Source organism: Chiloscyllium plagiosum, chromosome 17 (assembly GCF_004010195.1).
Source record: "Chiloscyllium plagiosum isolate BGI_BamShark_2017 chromosome 17, ASM401019v2, whole genome shotgun sequence".
Classification (NCBI taxonomy): domain Eukaryota; kingdom Metazoa; phylum Chordata; class Chondrichthyes; order Orectolobiformes; family Hemiscylliidae; genus Chiloscyllium; species Chiloscyllium plagiosum.
In genome coordinates, this window is record NC_057726.1 from 53,453,667 (window position 1) to 53,472,561 (window position 18,895).

Here is an 18,895-nt window from a genome sequence, read left to right on the forward strand (position 1 = left end):
TTTGCAGTGAGGCAAAAGTGAGGAATGCAGATGCTGGACACCAGAGTTTAGATCAGAGTGGTGCTGGAAATCATAGGTCAGGCAGCATCCGAGGAGCAGGAAAATCGACATTTCGGGCAAAAGCCCTTCGTCAGGGTTTGCAGTGAGGCAGGTGAAAAACTAGAACAGTTTCACATAAACTTTAATCGACAAAAAATAATTTTAAAGACTACTTGATTAGAGATTCAACGATGGAAACAGAGTGACTGCTTTACTTTCACAAGTATGTTTTATAATACTTGTGAGAATATAAAGACTTGTCAACCACAAGGCTAACCTCCCCTTTTACATTGTTATCTCTTTTATTAATAACACATTAAGGAGCAACAAAAGTCCAGCCCAGAAGCTATAAAATACACAGATGTTAGATGAAATTGACTAAAGAAATCAAATTAATTTGTCAACACAAACCAATGAAATGAGTAGGTGAACACTGGCTGCTACCCATTTTTCTAACCAATCTGTTCACAAACGTTATTCTCTTCCCCCTTTCTCCCTCTTCCACCTGCTAGCGAATGTCATGACGCACTAGCGCGATACGTTCCATTGTCGCGTCACAGGGGGAACATTGTGACGAGGGCGCGGGGGGGAGGGAGCCTGGAGTGGAGAATGCGGCGGCGGTAACCATGGACGACAGCGTGCGGAGCGGCCCTCACCCCCGCTGAAAGGTAGTCATCATGTGGCAGCTTTTTTTCCGAACCGGCGGCAATGAGTTTCACCGGCCTCACTCACCTGTGTCTTCGGGGGTCGATGGTGGTTGTGCTGCAATATAAAGGGATTCTCCGCTACTTAAACCTAAACGTGCCCCGCTTCCCCCCCCCCCCCCCCAGCACCCCGAGCTGGTTCGTGTTGGCGGCGATTAGGTCTCACGATGCTCGCCCCACGATTTCTATAGTAATCAGTTGGACTGGTTTCTATCTGACGTAGAGCTAGGCCAGAGCCTCTGTGAACGGCACCATTTCTGTGTCACTAACTCAGATGCCAGTAGTCCCAGTGAACTACATTATGTCGCTTCCCCTGTGATGCTTGTGCATAATTCTTCTTGATATACAATAAACTATAGTTTGCGTTGAGAGAAGGACGAGAAGTACGCTGCAACGTGCTGTTATTGAGCAAAGAATAAGCATTTATGGATTAGCTTTATCGGAGAGTAACAGGAACGCTCCAAGGTGTTTCATAGAGGTGTCATTATAGCAATGGATAGTGACGCAATGAAAGATACCACTTGGAAAAGTGAATGAAGGTTGATCGAACAAGTGAAGGATCTTGAATAGAAGAGAGATAACGAGAGACTCGGGCTAAAGGAGAGATTTTGAATATGATTTTCATAAGGTGATTAAGGTGATTTAGTAATTTTAACTGAGATCTCTTAAGCCTTCATTTGTGTTAGAACTGTGGCATAATCGGGTTTACATTGAGACTAACCTGGTGGTGTAAATATTGAGTCAGGGCTTCTCTTCATTTTGGAAGGGTCCAGAACCTCCTATTTGTTCTGGAGTTGCGTTCAATTGTGGATTGTAACAAAGATTAAATTTCCTATGCAATGTGATGACTTACCCATTTATATTTAAGCATAATCTTTTTAGCACTTGCATTTACATTGTAATATACCACTGAAACAATTGTAAATGTTTTACTTCTGAGCTGTGGTTTTATTAATAAAAACATCCTGGAGGATTATCTGTTGCAGAATAAATGGTAATATCTTTAACATAAAATTGATGACTTGTTATGAGAATTGGGGAAGGGAACCTGTCATCATCATATTTAATTTTAGACTAATACGTTTGCAGTTAGAACCTAACAAGCTACTCAACTGTATTCAAAAAGACATCACACCAATATCACCTCCAGGGCAATTAGGGATGGATGCTAGTAGTGTCTACATCGTGTCAAGTTTTTTTAAAATTCAGAGCACCTCACAGTATTTGCTTTTAGGATTGGGAATTTATGTTTGTACCTAGCAGGAGATCCACCTTTTCTACTTTCTTTTTAACTGAGAAACTGGTTAGAAATTACCAAGAATATGTTGTCCTAATAGATTGTGACACGACCTTATTGTTTTAAGTAGGCTTGGTGGATATTTTTAGTGAATTGATTCTCCTGTCTATGCAAGTTTCCAATATTGTATTGCTGTCAATCAATTTGCCTCAGTCACAAATAGCAGTCTTAAAAGTTTTGCAGCACTTTCAGCATTTTATTGTAAAGTTTACGATTTTTGATGACACGATGTCAAATTATTGTAATATTTATAATAAATAACACTAAATTATCTTATAGCAATGTGCAGAGCTTGTAGTTCATGGTAGGTCAAGCTAATTTTTACAGAAGGAACCCCACCTTCAAATTTACGTCCTTCTGATGTGAAAAGTTTGGCCTGCAGTAGATTTGTTTGGGACATGTATGATCCAGTCATGAAAAAATCCCTATAAAGGGCTAGTACTCACTATTAAGGGAGAAGTTGCAGTTGTTAGAGTGATTTTGTCCACAAAGGCACAATAGGTATGAGTAACAGATTCAAATTATTTCCTTGTTATAATAAATATTTTGCATTTATAAATTATTTTAATAATGGCTACTATTAACAACTGAGCATGAAATAGAGGCAAGGTTTACTTTCTGCATTGTATTCAAAGAGGATAGTACTGCAGTGATGCACCAGGTTTTTCGAGTGAAATATCTGAATTGTTTTATGGTTATTTCAACTCAGATTATAAATCGCAAGCTGAAGAATCCTTTCTAGTTTGGTAGTTACCTTGAGAAATGAATTTGACAATACAGGTTTACTGTAGAAATTCAATACAATTCTTAAGTACAAGAACTTATTTGATATCTTGGGACTGCAGTTGTAATTTAGCCCATCACAGCATTAAGTCATTATTAGATCAGTGTTAATTAACTATTATTTGCCTATTCAGTGTCTGTTTAGTAAAGTGAACCAATTTATTTATAACTTTGAAGACTAAATTGAAATATTGATGTGACATACACTTGTCCAGTGTCTAAATATCATCACCACCCAGGGTTTGCAGTTGACGAATCCAGATATCTTGATAAGTCTTCCTTAAAGTTCTAAATGGGAGAATATATGCTTAAAGTTTTGGGTCATTGAAACCCTTTCAAGATTGATCAGAAGCTCAGCTGGTATCTATGATAAGATAATGCTACTTGGTCTGTTGAGTATCTCCAGCATTTTTTTATTAATATGTCAGATTTCCATAATCTGCGGAATTTTGCCTTTATATAATTTGACAAAATCCTTTGCAAAGATCCAAATATTTATCTCATAATCAGGTCTGTACTTTTAAAATATGTTTTAAAGTAATTTGTAAAATAATTTGCAGTTATATAAAACTTTGTCTTCCTGAGGTGGTGAAATGCTTTACAATCATTGAAATACTTTTGAGTTGTAGTCATTGTAAATAATTTACGATAATTTGATCTCGTTCAGTTGTGTTCTTTGAGGGATAAATATTGACCACGAGAAAACACCCATGTTGATTTTTATTACAGTCATGAGATATGTTAATCCACCTTACAGGGTAAACAAATGCTTGGTCACATTTGAATGAGGAGAACCCCAAAAATGCAATACTTGTTTAGTGCTGTACTGAAGTGTCAGATTTTGATTTCAGAAGTGGGTCATGAAGCCACAATCTTCTGAAGCAGGTGCAAGAATGCTGCCACACGCGCAGCTGATAGCATTTCAATTGAGTCAAGATAATTTCACTTTCTATTTTTACAAATTTGTGGAATAAAGTGAGGATTGTGATGATGCTATGGCTTTAAGAGGTGTATCTTGTCCTTTCTTTAAATGAAGAGGTTGAGACCAATGTGCTGAATGGTCTATTCCAAGCCAATAAAGTAAACTGCTTGTGAGGCCTTGGGTTTTTTAAAAAAGTTAGAACAATAGAAGCAGTATGAATGGATAGAGTCAGGCTCCCACACCAGTAGGATTTTAGTTCAGCTTTCAGTAGTTATTGGTGTTTTGAAGCTGCCATACATCACTCCCTCATACAGCAAAGCACTTGAGTTCTTTCTCCCTTTGCCAGAATTTTCTCTTGATAATCCATCCTCCTGGACTGGAGAAACATTGTATGTGAGACAATCTATTTTTACTGAATTTACCTTTGCCAATGAGATGTCACTATATTGGAACAGTTGCTGTTTAGTAATTAGATCATCTATTATTTTGTGAAGTTTTCAATAGAATTGGACCAGTTCTTTTTTCTGTTGTTTGTATTTTAACTGTGGAATAAGAATAGAATGTGTTTTGCTCAAAGCCGAGTAGTGTAACCAGTTCAATTATGTCTGAAACACAGCACCTTACAGTTGCCGATAAATAAAAAGTTAGTGTCTAGGCTAACTCCTTGATATATTTGAAGGGGGTTGGACCTGACCCATAACAGGACCACTGTCCAAATATTGAGATAATCCTGCTGCTTTTTCCAACCCCTGCCGCAGCCTCTTAACTGTTGGAATATGTCAGCTAACCAAGGGAAATTACTATAATTAATATGGAAGATGAATTTTGTTCCGACACAGCAAAATAAATAACATGCAAGTAAATTCACAAAACAAGTATTTCCTGCAGAAAAATCTGTTATTTGGCTCTCTGCTAGATCAATTCAGAAACAATCCCAAATACCCTGGTCTCTCCTCATAACTCCTGATTCAAATATTTATTCATTTTCCTTAAAATACGCAATTAACTCTGCCTCAGCATTCCCAGTGACAAAGCATATTATGATTCAACCACTGCATGCTGTTTGAAAATTTTAAGTACTAATCTCTCAACACTGATTCTGCAATAAGGGAATTAAACTTTCCTGTGTTAAATGTCCCATTCACCCTCTCTGCAATGGAATGTACCAATGTCTCCAGACTCTCTCCTTTTAGCTATAATTTCCCAACCACAAGATGTTTAATATCAAAATCTATAATGCCATTTCTATAAGGGAGTACTCTAAATTGTGCCCAATATTCCAAACTTGGCACAATCAATTAAATGTACAAGTCTATTAAATAGGAATCAAGAGTTGTAATTGGTGCATTGATAGTAATTTTATGTTCAGTAAAGCACACAAAACTTCTTGACATAGCAAGGATCATGCAATTTATAAAATATGATGACTTCCAAGCTCAATTGGGAAGCAATTTGCTAAAACCTATCTGGTGACAGAAAGAAATAAGAAAATGTAATACCCCGAGATCCCTTCATGAAGTTTCTTGGGATTAAGATTCTGATTTCAAATTCTGTCTCTATGAAAATCCCGTCTAGAGAGCAACAATACAGATGTGCAATATAGACCAAGGATTATTAATTCATGAGCTTTCCAGGTCTCATGGATGGGTGGGTGAATTTGTCCCCAAGAGTTGCAAATGCCTTAAAAAAATTCTATCACTGGGACAACCAGTCAGAGAAAAGTTGCCTTCTAAGTTAAATAGAATTGATGAGAAGTTACTCATTTACTAACCAATCTAAGGTTGGTTCTCTTCTGTCAAGAACAAACAGAGAAACAGCCTGTGATTGGAGCAGTTGGAAAGTAAGAGAGTTGCTGGGGGGCTGTCTGCTCTGGGGAAGAGGATAGTCACAAGGGGTATAGTGGGAATAGCTAAGTTCAAGAGACATGGTGGTTAGGCGGTGCAAGGCACAAGAAGGTGGGAGAGGATGAGTAGGGGCAAGTGGTGTTGGGGAGGAGTAGAGTGCAAAAGAGAGATGAAGGAAAGGAGGATGGAAGAGTGGTAGGGGAGGAGGCAGAGGGGTGGTGGAGGAGAAGGGTGCAAGAGAGTTCCTGGAGAAGGAGGAGACAGATGAAAGTTGAGGGGGAAAGTGGGTTGGCAGGATGGGTTTCCAGTCCTGTCTTTAGTTATCTTCTAATATCATCAACTTTGCTTCCAATTTCCATCTATCCCTCGTCTTTACATGATCCAGTTCCAGTTCTTCCTTTCAAATCCTTGACTTCTCTCTCACCATTTCTGGGAGTAGATTCTTCATCGGTATTTGCGTTTTATCCATTGAGACAGATACCATGAGTAGACTCCTTCCCATCCTGTTTCACAGTGACAATTGCTCAATATTCCTAGCTGCTTTTTCTGTCTTTTCCATCAGCTGTTTCAATGTTACCATCTTTCGCGTTAATGCTTCCTTTTCCTTATCTGAAGATTCCTTTCTACAGTGGTTAACTGGGCCATCAACCAAGTTTATCTCATTTCTGTAATTTTGATCACTTGCCTTTCTTATCATCCCAGGAGTGCAATATGATCATTGTTTTAGGAGCAAATTGCCGCAGATGCTGGAATCTGCACTGAAAACAAAAAATGCTGGTAATCACAACGTGTCAGGCAGCATCCATGACTTCTTCAGAGCTCAAATGAAGAGTCATCTACACTTGCTCTTTCCTATGGATGTTGCCTGATTTGCTGTAATCTCCAGCGTTTTTTGTTTTCATCATCATAGTTATCCTTCCCTTCAGCCTCTGTATTCAATGGATTATCTTCTGCCATTACTGTCACCACAGAACACATCCTCCCATAACTAGGCCCAACTCTTTTTCAGCCTTCTAAAATTATAGTTTCCCTCTGAAATCCCCTTGTGTACTCTTATATTGTCCTTGCACCTTCCCCATCACTTTCCTTTTAACTGTTCAGGATCCCAACTTGGGATGCTGAACTAAATCATTGTTCCACAATGTGGCCTTCTCAGCAGAGGTAGAATCTCAGATTGGGCAATCACTTTGCTGATCATTTTTGCTTAGCTCTTAATGTTTGATTTTGTTCATTCATGGATGTGGCATTTGTTGGCTTGACCAGACTCTATTGCCCACTCTGAATTACCCTTGAAGGTGGGGTTCAGCTGTCTTCTGAAACTGCTGCAATCCATCTGGTGTAGGTAGACTCTTGTTAAGGAGGGAGTTTGAGGATTTTTACTCATGTCACTGTTACTTTAGTGTTACTATTTCCAAGTCAGGATGGTAAGTGGCCTGGAAGGGAGCTTACAAATGGTGGTCTCATGCTGTTGTCCTTCCAGATGATAGTGAACATGGGTTTGGAAGGTGCTGTCCAAGGAAACTTGGTGAATTTTTAGTGTATGTTGTCGGTGGTACGCACTGCTGGTACTGTGTCGGTGTTGGAAGGCATGAATGTTTGATGATGTGGTGCCATTCAAGTGGATTGCTTTCTCCTGGATGGTGTCAAGCTTCTTGAGTGTTAGTGGAGCTGTACTTTCCAGGGAAGAGGGGAGTATTCCATCACATTCCTGACTTGTGCCTTGTAGATGGTAAATAGGCTTTAGGAAGTCAGGAAGTGAATGATATGCCCTAGAAGCCCATAGCCTTAGCAGTATCCAGTGTCTTCATGTGGAGTGAATCGAATTGGATGAAGACTGATACCAATAACGCTGGGGCAACTGGAAGAGGCCAAGATAGATCATCCTCTTGGCACTTCTGGCTGAATTGGCAATGTCAGTGGACATGTACTCTGGAGGTGTAAGCTAATACTATGGGAACCCAGATTTGAAACCCATTATGGCATGAAATAAATTCATATTTATTACCTGAAATCTAAAGGTAACCTCAGTGATGGTGATTATGAGCACTATCATTAATTGGTGTTGTAAAAACTCAACTGGTTCACAAATGTCCTTCTTAGGAAAGAAAGTCTTACCTAGTCTGGCTCATGTAACTTCAGACCCATAATAATATGGTTAAGTCTTAACTTTCCTCTGAAATAGTCTAGCAAGCCACTTATTTTAAGGACACTTAAAGGTAGGCAACACATAAAGTCATAGAGATGTACAATTTGGAAATAGATCCTTTGGTCCAATTTGTCCATGCAAACCAAATATCATAAACTAATCTAGTCCCATTTGCCAACGTTTGGCCCATATCTAAACTCCTCCTATTCATATACCCATCCCAGATGCCTTTTCATTGTTGTAATTATTGGCCTTCCCCCTAATGGAATAAAACAGAAACTGACTGTGTTTGTAAGACACCTTTAAATGTATTGTCATTGCCCAAAGCCCATCAAAGATGCACTCGCAAACATAGATGTGCCTTGAGGTGATTCCAAACATTGGAATAGTTGAAACTTGTGGTGATAAAGATATAGTCATAGAGTCACAGTCATGCACGTGTATAACATGGAAACAGACCCTTTGGTTTAACTTGTCCACGCCGACCAGATATTCTAAATTAATCCAGTCCCATTTGCCAGCATTTGGTCTATATCTCTCTATGATAGAAAATTTCAGCAGTTGATGAACTGAGCCATTTGGTAGTACAATCCATTAATTTTATGCTTTCCGGTGGTGAGGAACTTGAAAAGAATACAGAAGTGAGGACGCTGGTAACATTCTTAGATGCAGCATAAATGTTGGATATTGTATGAGCTCATTCGGGCTTATTTTTTATCAGCATTCAATGCCCATTTTCTCTGCAAATGGTCTCTAAACTGGTGGAAATAGTAGTGCGGCCACCCCTATGCTCTCAGATGAGTAAATGGTGACTGTTTTTGTTTGGCTTATAAGGGGTTTCCCTTGCAAGGTTCTTTGCAAATCATCACAGATGTTCTTCCATCTGGTCAATTTTAAGACTAATATTCGTCAGGGGAAGGAGGGTAAACTTAAATTTCACCCATCTTAGTGCCATTTTTAAAGGGACTTTAATATGCCTAGCATTGTCTGTATCCTGTCAACAGCTAAAGGGAGTGTCTAGTGTAATTGCAGAGCTGCTCTCCCATAATGGCAACAAAGTATTCCTGTAAACTGCACAGTAATCTGAAAATTAGTTAGTTGTGCAAAAAGAACTTTTGAGGAGGACAACAGTCAAATGAATCTACGATACACTCCAAAAGTAGAAGATGCATCAATGTTGCCCTAATTTATTGAGATTATTCATCTTGTCTGTGTTGTCCTGTGTTTATCTGCAAACATTCCCCCTGGAATTTGGCACCAGGAACATGGTGCAGCACACTCTGCTAATTGCCACTTTCCTTGAGATTCTATTGTTTCGCTGCCAGTGATTCTCTGTGAATTGGTGCCTTGACTCGGCTTTGCCTAGTGTTTGTGTGAGTGTGGATGGCAGTATTTGCTGAGACCAGTAACTACATGCATGCATTCATTTGGGAATGCATATGTCAACGTGTGATATTACACGTGATGTCGTACACAAGTGTTGTATTGTGCATATGCAGAGAAGTGTGTATGATTTTGACCAGATTTAGTGATGGGGAGAGGAGACACAAGCCGCAGGCAGGGGTGGGGGTCCTTGGGAATGAGAAGGGAAGAGGACCCAGAAACCAAGGGATGGGGGTGACAAAGATCTCTGAATGCGTGATTCAAGGCAGCTCAAAATGCACAAGGCGTCAGCAAATGCAATCTACATAAGTTGGGGCTTGTGATCACAGCCTGTCAATTTTTGTATGTTCAAGGAGCTCCTTTTATTGATATTAGATGTTCAACAGTTGTGATTTGTCTAATCCACTTTCTCTTTCCCCTGCTTCTCCTCTTCCCCTCCCCACTGGTATTAGTGAGACTACAGATGCTAGAAATATGAAATCCAAACAGCAAATGCTGGAGAAATTCAGTAAGAACAGAGAAGATGGTAAAAGAGGGGAAGTTGTGGCATTGTTAGTCAAGGACAGTATTATGGTGGCAGAAAGGAGGTTTGAGGACTCCTATACTGAGGTAGTATGGGCTGGAGTTAGAAACAGGAAAGGCAAGGTCACTCTATTGGGAGTTTTCTATGGTCTCCAAATAGTTCCAGAGATGAAGAGGAAAGTATAGCAAAGATGATTCTCAATAAGAGCGAGAGTTACAAGGTAGTTGTTATGGGAAACTTTAACTTTCCAAATATGGACTGGGAATCTATAGTTCAAGTACTTTAGATGGATCAGTTTTTGTTCAATGTGTGCAGGAGAGTTTTCTAACAGAGTATGTAGACAGACCAACAAGGGGCAATGCCATATTGGATTTAGTACTGGGTAATGAACCCAGCCAGGTGTTAGATTTGGGGGTAGGTGAACACTTTGGTGATAGTGACCACAATTCGGTTTTGTTTGCTTTAGCAATGGAAAGGGATAGGTATGCACCGCAGGGCAAGAGCTAAAGCTTGGGGAAAGGCAATTATGATGCGATCCAGCCAGCTTTAGGATGCATAGGATGGGGAAGGAAACTGCAAGGGATGGGCACAATAGAAATGTGGAGCTTATCAAGGACACGCAATGGCTACTTCTTGAATATGTATGTACCTGTCAGGGAGGGAGGAAGTGGTTGAGTGAGGGAACTGTGGTTTACTAAAGAAGTTGAATCTCTTGTCAAGTGGAAGGAGGAGGCTTATGTTAGGATGAGACGTGAAGGCTCAGTTAGGGCTCTTGAGAGTTACAAGATAGCCAGGAAAGACCTAAAGAGAGCTAAAAAGAGCCAGGAGGGGACATGAGAAGTTGTTGACGGATAGGATCAGGGTAAACCCTAAGGCTTTCTATAGGTATTTAAGGAATAAAAGATGACTAGAATAAGATTAGGGCCTGTCAAGGATAGTAGTGGGAAGTTGTGCGTGGAGAATAGGGAAGCTCTAAATGAATATTTTTCATCAGTATTCACACTGGGAAAAGACAATGTTGTTGAGGAGAATACTGAGATACAGACTACTAGACAAGATGGGATTGAGGCTCATAAGGAGGAGGTGTTAACAATTCTGGAAATTGTGAAACTATCCTCTGGACCAGATGGGATTTATCCTAGGATTCTCTGGGAGGCCAGGAAGGAGTTTGCAGAGCCTTTGGCTTTGATCTTTATGTCATCATTACCTGCAGGAATAATGCTGGGAGACTGGAGGATAGCAGATGTTGTTCCCTTGTGCAAGAAGGGGAATATAGACAAGCCTGGTAACTATAGACCAGTGAGCCTTACTTCAGTTATGGGTAAAGTGTTGAAAAAGGTTATAAGAGATAGGATTTATAATCATGTAGAGAGGAATAAGTTGATTATGGATAGTCAACACGGTTTTGTGAAGGGTAGGTTGTGCCTCACAAAACTTTATTGAGTTCTTTGAGAAGGTGACCAAACAGGTGGATGAGGGTAAAGCGGTTGATGTCGTGTCTATGTATTTCAATAATGTATTTGATAAGGTTCCCCACGGTAGGCTATTACACAAAATATGAAAGCATGGGTTTAAGGGTGATTTATTAGTTTTGATAAGAAATTGGCTAGCTGAAAGAAGACAGAGGGTAGTGGTTGATGGGAAATGTTCATCCTGGAGTTCAGTTACTCATGTACTGCACGGATCTGTTTTGGGTGTGCAATACCTCACTGCTGTTTGTCGTTTTTATAAATGACCTGGATGAGGGCGTAGAAGGATGTTTTAGTAAATTTGCAGATGACACTAAGGTCGGTAGAGTTGTGGATTGTGCTGAAGGATGTTGTAGGTTACAGAGGGGCATAGATAAGCTACAAAGGGGCTTAGATAAGCTGCAGAGTTGGGCTGAGAGATGGCAAATGGAGTTTAATGCAGAAAAGTGTGAGGTGATTCACTTTGGAAGGAGTAACAGGAATGCAGAGTACTGAGTTAATGGTAAGATTCTTGGTAATGTAGATGAACAGAGAGATCTCAGTGTCCCTGTACATAGATCCCTGAAAGTTGCCACCCAGGTCGATCAGTTGTTAAGAAGGCATACGGTGTGTTAGCTTGTATTAGTAGAGTAGTTGAGTTTTGGAGCCATGAGGTCATGGTGCAGCTGCACAAAACTCTGATGTGGCCGCACGTGGAGTATTGTATACATTTCTGGTCACTGCATTACAGGAAGAATGTGGAAGCTTTGGAATGAGTTCAGAGGAGATTTTCTAGGATGTTGCCTGGTATGGAGGGAAGGTCTTATGACATAAGGCTAATGAACTTGAGGATGTTTTTGTTACAGAGAAGAAGGTTGACTGGTGACTTAATTGAGACATATAAGATAATCAGAGGATTAGATAGGGTGGACTGTGAGAGCCTTTTACCTTGGATGGTGATGGCTAGCACGAGGAGACATAGCTTTAAATTGAGGGGTGATAGATATAGGATAGATGTCAGAGGTAGTTTCTTTACTCAGAGTAGTAGGGGTGTGGAATGCCCTGCCTGCAACAGTAGCAGACTCGTCAGCTTTAAGGGCATTTAAATGGTCATTGGATAGGCATATGGGTGAGAATGGAATAGTATAGGTTAGATGAGCTTCGGATTGGTTTCACAGATTGGCGCAACATCGAGGGCTGTGCTGTAATGTTCCATGTTCTGTGTTCTAAATTCCGCAGGCCTGGCAGAATCTGGGAGAGACAAACAGAGTTAATATTTTGAGACTGACATGACTTTTTGTTCAGAACTTGACAGTCAGTATTTCGACCCTCTGTGTGCTTCACATAGAAGGAGCCAGTTGGAAGTTTAACATTAGGGTTCACTGTTTTATTCTAGTTCATTGTTTGGTTTTGTTTCCATTGTATGAGAAGCATTGTCCATGAATGTTCTGTAATGTTCTCGTTTACTTGGGCATTGTATTTTCTTCTTTTACTTGTGAAGTTCAAGGTTTGTGGCTGGCTCAGAGTGTTTTGCTGTCTCCTGCTGTTGTTGGTACTTGGTTCGGTATGGGCATTTTAGGAGGTTAGTGCGAATTCATATTATGCAGCAATATCCTTTGGTGAAGGAAACTTGCTGACCATTCCCTGGCTCTTAATTGCCGTATGAATTGCCTTCATAAGCCATTCAGTTGCAACAAACTGTGATCCTGAAGTGATTCAAATTGATAGTCTTCTGCCATTTTCTCAAAGGATGGACAGTAAATGCCAACCTTGTCAACAAAGCCAATGAATAAATTAAAGATCATCATCCTGAAATATATGTAAATAGTCATAGCTGATAAAATTATTTTAAACTTACTATGTGGACATTGAGACTTCATGTTGAGACAAAAGTAATTTAAAGCAGGATGGCCCTGCAGTACACAAGCTGTATTACCATGTTAGTATTGAGATGAAGAATATTGCTTGCACAACTGACTTTTCAATATTACCTTGCAGATGAATTTCATCAACAAGAATAGCAATAAGACTGCACCAGAGAGGAATGTACATACTTCAACAGCGGACAGCCATCATCGCTCAAGGACCAATGGCTGGACCTGGCCACTGCATCCATATCAGATAATTTGTTGGGTCATTTGGCTGTTCTTTGTTATTGTTGTGTTTGGTATATTTATACCTCTTCTTCCATCTCATTGGGTACCAGCTGGCTACATTGTATCTTTTTTTATATGGAAATATAACACACTCTTGTCTGTTTATGCACAGCTTATTCCAGAGATTGATATTTCTGACCAAATTGTTTGCACTGTGTCTAATTCAGGAAGTAGGGACACATTCTCCACAATTGTACAAATCATTTCTGCTCCAGTTGTGTTAGGCCTTTGACAGTTTGCCTCTTGACAGAAAAATCTAGTTCAGAAATGGGACAGAAAATTACACAGTTTATGTAAAGACAAATAATACCAAATCAATATAAATTTTAAAATGAGAATGAATGCTAGGCCAAAGTGTGCAGTGATCTGTCTTTAATATATAGGAAGTCTTCCTTTATTAACTTGTGGAGGTTTAGCAAATTTTGGTGTAGTGATGCACAATATAAATTTTTAAAGGGAATACAAGGGCGTTGTCACTGCACGGTCCGAATTACTGAAGATTGCCATCTGCTGATGTATGGAAACAAATGATCTTGGGCTCTGACCTGACTTTCAATTGTGCAATATGTTTTTTTTAACTTCAACAGTTTGTTTGTACCTGGTAGATGGATCCAAAAAATATAATAAAAGATTTATTTGTTGATGAAGAGCAAGGATTGATTTTGGTTTAGAATTAAAGGCAAAGTGGAGCCCATCTCTCAAAGGTTCGTCCATACCTGCAAATGGCTATTTTATATTATACTGTATTGCATTTCAATTTGCATACGAATCAACTTAAATGTACTCTGAAACGGAACCTGTTTATAAGCCGGGGGCTGCCTATGCAGTCAAATAAGTGCTACTTAAAGATGAAATTGCATAAACCTAATTTCCTAACTCATTCTATCCTACTTTCTAGTCACTGTCTGACACTGAGCCAGACAGTTTGCAACCTTGGCATCTCAGCTCATCCTAGGTGAGCATCCAGCCTCATGTCCTCTTTATCACCAAGAGTGCCTATTTCTAGTTTTGTAACTTTGGACACCTGCCCAGTTTGCTCATCTGGTGAAATCTTAATCCATGAGTTTGTCATCTCGAAAGTTAATTGTTCCAGTTCTTTTCTAACTGACATTCACACCTTGCAAACATGAGTTCATCCAGACTGTATCCATTACCACTTTGTTTCCTGCTCAACATTGTTTCCTAGATGTGCAATACCTCAATTTTTTGTTTAGTATCCTCACCCAGTTTTCAAATTCTTTAGCGTTCTCAGGCACTTCAATTGTTGTAATCTACACCAGCCCTATGCCTATCCAAAACTTGTGCTCCCTCAGCCCTCACATCTTGAGCATTGATTTTTGTTGCATTGCTGTTGGAAACTGTATGCAGGTCTGAAATTTAAGCTCTGAAATTCCCTTCTTAAATCCTCTCTTTTAAGATAGTCCTTAAAACCATCAATTTTGGTCACTTTTCTAATATAAAAAAGTTCAGATTTTGTTTGATAACCTACCTGTTAAGTATCTTGATGTTTTCCAATGTATTCAAATAACTTCGACAAGGTGCCACATGGGAGACTGACTGAGAAGGTTAAAGCACATGGAAGTGTGAGAAACTTAATGAGATGGATCAGAAATTGGTTGAGTAGTGGGACACAAAGGGTAATGGTAGAAAACTGTTTGAGTGATAATGATCTAGATGAAAATGTGAAGGGAATGTTAAGCAAGTTTGCAGACAACACTTTGATTGGTAGAGTGGTTAATAGTGAAGAAGATGGTTGTAGGTTACAGGAAGGTGTGTTGGTCAGATGGGCAGAGCTGTGGAAGAAGTATTAATCCTTGATACATACAAAATGATGGACTTTGGAAGAAGAAACAAGATTAGGGATTATTTAATGAATGAAAGACACTGCGTAGCTCAGAGGAATCTTGGGATAATTATTCACAGATCCCAGAAATCAGCAGAGCATGTGAATAAGATAGTTAAGGCAAATTGAACACTTGCTTTCATCAGTCGTGGCATAGAGTATAAGAGTAAGGTGGTAATGTTGTAGTTATACAGAGTATTGGTCAGGCCACAGCAGGAGTACGGTGTGGGGTTTTGGTGACCTCTCTGCAGGAAGGATGTGATAGCACTAGACGGGGTACAATGGGAAGTTCACCAGGATTTTGACTGGGATGGAGTAATTGTGCTGTAAGAGAGATTGGATAGGTTTGGATTGTTTTCTTTAGAGCAAAGAAGGCTGAGTGGTGATTATATAAAATTGAGAGAGGTATGGATAGGGTGAGTAAGGAGCAGCTGTTCCCCTTGGTAGAGGGGTCATTTCAGGAGAGGGCTTAGTTTTTAGAGTAAAGGGCAGGGGATTCAGGGATTTGAGAAAAAGTTTTTTCACTCATAGGGCAATGGGAATCTGGAATTCACTGCTTGGGAAGGTAGTAAAGACATGAAACCTTACACCCTTTGAGTACTTGAAGTACCATAACACTCAACCATATGGGGCAAGTGCAGGAAACTGAGATTAGCACACCTTTAGTTATTTGGCGAAAGTGAGTATTGCAGATGCTGGAGATTAGAGTCAAGCGTGTGGTGCTGAAAAAGCACAGCAGGTCAGGCAGCATCAAAGGAGCAGGAGAATCGATGTTTCGGGCAAAAGCAGGTGAAGGGTTTTGCCTGAAACATTGATTTTCCTGCATCTTGGATGCTGCCTGACCTGCTTGTGTTTTTCCAACACCACACTCTTGACGCCTTTAGTTATTGTCAGTGCAGACTCGATGGACTGAAGGGCCTTTTCTGAGCTGTATGATAAAATGAGGAAAAAGAAATGTTGAAGATGCCACATGAATGCAAGTTGCAGTTTGCTAGAACACTAGAAGAAGCCCTTTGCTGTTGTTTCATGCCATATGTAGATAGCGCCTTGACTTCAATCTTATCTGGAAAACACCTCCACCAGTGTGTGTTAGCAGCAAATATGGTCTGAAGGAATGCCTGATTCCAATGGATGGAGGGAACAGGTGATAGATAATACGTAACTGTGGGATAACATGCAATTAATGTGTGAATGAAAAAAGAGAATCAATATTGCAGTTTTCTAAAAGATGGTGGAGAGAGGAGAGCCCGCCAATTTGAAGTGGGTGGATAGCAGCAGTCAGATATCTGATTGTTTACACATTGTAAGAAACTGTTGGACATAGTGAAAGAGGATGTTTGTCATGTTAATGCGCAAACAAAAAAGTGGAGACATTACTTATTCTCACTATTATTTTAATTGCTGTTATTATTTCAGATTGATTTCTCTAAAAAGAAAAAGAGGAATTTGTTATCCTTTAATATGGTTGGAAGGACTGCTGGCACCCTACTGGAATGAGGGAACAGATGATGACCATATTGTTTAAGAGTCAACTTGATTTGAATTGATTGTATAAATATAGTAACTCGGAGGAATTGGTGGGTTGAATTTTATGGAATGTGATTAATTGAACTAAAATTCTAACATAGACATGTGGATTTGAAATCTATTTACCTACAGTTGTCTTTTGGAATATAACATGTTCCTACCTCCAACTCCTACTTCATTGACTTATCAGCATAGATGTGCCCTTGGCTGAAGAGTATGATTCTCAGCCGGGAAACCTGAGAGTACTTTAAGGCTGAACCAAATTGTTTCTAAGTGATTTCATGTTGACTTCATGTTTTATTTTTGGCAATTCTTATTGTCAATAATTTAGATTCTAGAACAAGTATTTTCTGTGAGCAGGTTGAAAGATTTGACAAAGTATGAAGGTCTCTGGCAAATTTTACTGTGCATGCAGATGTAGATGAGTTAAAGAGGTCTGTTTGTGCTAAGGCAGCCTGGTGGCTGAAGGGTGTGGGATTACTTGCCCAGCTGTCTCTTCATAGTCGCTCTTGTCGTCATCTCATTAAATAAAATGACTAATTCCTGGTTGTCAGACTGATTACAAAAAAGAGATTCACTGAGCATCATGCTTTGACATGTGCTGTAATTTTTATTTTTGCAGCAATCTTCATATGAATTCTACACACCAACTGAAAGCCCACAAAATGATTTTACAATTAGCCAATGCAATGCAGTAATTGGCTTCATGCCTTTAAATTGGAATGCATTACCAGGGATATCTATTTTATTGGAACAATTTTACAGACATTCAAGTGTCATCTGTTTGGAAATTTAACTGATGTAAAAATGTTTTTCATGTTAAATAATGGTTGTATCTTTGATATTTTGAACAGTGATTCCTGCTTAAATAAGCAACAGGCTGAAAACATTAAATTATAATGTTCTGCTTTACAAGTCATAAATTGTCATCTTGAATTGTCATTCAAACTTCTGCCTTACCTTCGTCTTATATTAAATATGAACTTTCTTATTCTTTCGTGCCAATGTAAGCACTACTGGCAAGGCCAGCATTTGTTGCTCACCCCTCTCAGAATCCAATTTTTCATTATAAGATCACTGCAAGATGTGAACATTTCATAATTTGTCTAATTCAGGAAGGAAGATTAGATAGTTGAATGCCGGTAATCAACTATTTCAAAGGTGTATATTGACAATACACGTTCCTTGTTTATCTTACCATTGCAGTTAAGTTTATAATGAGAGATGATTTTATGAAGTGCATTAATTGTTTGCTATATATGCAACAAATAAACACTTGGCTGACTGACAAAGTTCATTTGAGAATATGGTCAATCTGTCTTAATTGAAATAACCTTGTGAAATTCTGGATAGATTTAGTGAGTAGTTTTACAAGTCAGACTGAGAATAGGTGTAAGTACTTTTAAATGAATAATTTTGAAATGCAATCCATATTTGTAGTTACATTTAATGAGTGCTTTCACAAATCAGATTGTGAATGTGTGTATGTACTACTAAAATGAATAATTTTGAATGCAATCAACTTGTGGTTAAATGGCAAAATAAAATCAAGCATGAACCAAAGAAAGAACAAGAGCGTAGACTGATTAGTTCTTCAAGCTGGCTCATTGTTCAGGGCATTCATGTTTTACAGTAATTTTAAATTTAGCTATGTAGAATTTCTACCTTTTGAAACTGATTTTCTGTATTAATATTAATCTAAACAGAAAATCACATTCTCCAAACATTTGGGTTTAAACATTTGCTTCCCTTTGTAATTAGTGTCCTAAATAAATTGAGGGAATCTGCAATTTTCAGATGTGTGAAATTTGAGAATATGTTCATTGTTTGTTAGTTACAGAGAAAAACAGACATTCTCCTATTCATTACTCAGCTGGTCTTTTAGTTTGCAATTACTGCAACAAAAGCGGGTCAATAAAGTGGTTAAAAGGACATATGGGACATTGGACTTTATTAGCCAAGGCAAATTGTTTAAGAGCAGGAAAGTTATGCTAGGACTGTATGACACGTTGGTTAGACCACAGCTAGAGTAGTGTTTGTAGTTCTGGAATCCTCATTATAGGAGGGCTATGAAAACAGTAGAGAGGGTACAGAGGAGATTTGAGCTGAAAATGTGTCGCTGGAAAAGCGCAGCAGGTCAGGCAGCATCCAAGGAGCAGGAGAATCGACGTTTCGGGCATGAGCCCTCCTTCAGGAATGAGGAGAGTGTGCCAAGTAGGTGAAGATAAAAGGTAGGGAGGAGGGACTTGGGGGAGGGGCATTGGAAATGCGATAGGTGGA

General features: G+C 39.2%; 1 protein-coding gene across 6 annotated transcripts in view; it reads left to right on the forward strand.

Moving 5' to 3' along the window:
* Positions 1–607: 607 nt before the first annotated feature.
* The window catches only part of zdhhc1 (zinc finger DHHC-type containing 1), a 61,402-nt gene continuing 43,114 nt past the window's right edge, over positions 608–18,895 (forward strand). For 2 of the 6 annotated variants that reach the window (XM_043707108.1, XM_043707110.1), the window contains exons 1-2: positions 608–707; positions 13,088–13,306. In XM_043707108.1, the coding sequence (XP_043563043.1) occupies positions 13,088–13,306 (219 nt within the window). In that variant the 5' untranslated portion in view covers positions 608–707. The other 4 variants (XM_043707109.1, XM_043707112.1, XM_043707111.1 and 1 more) reach the window with 4 other exon arrangements.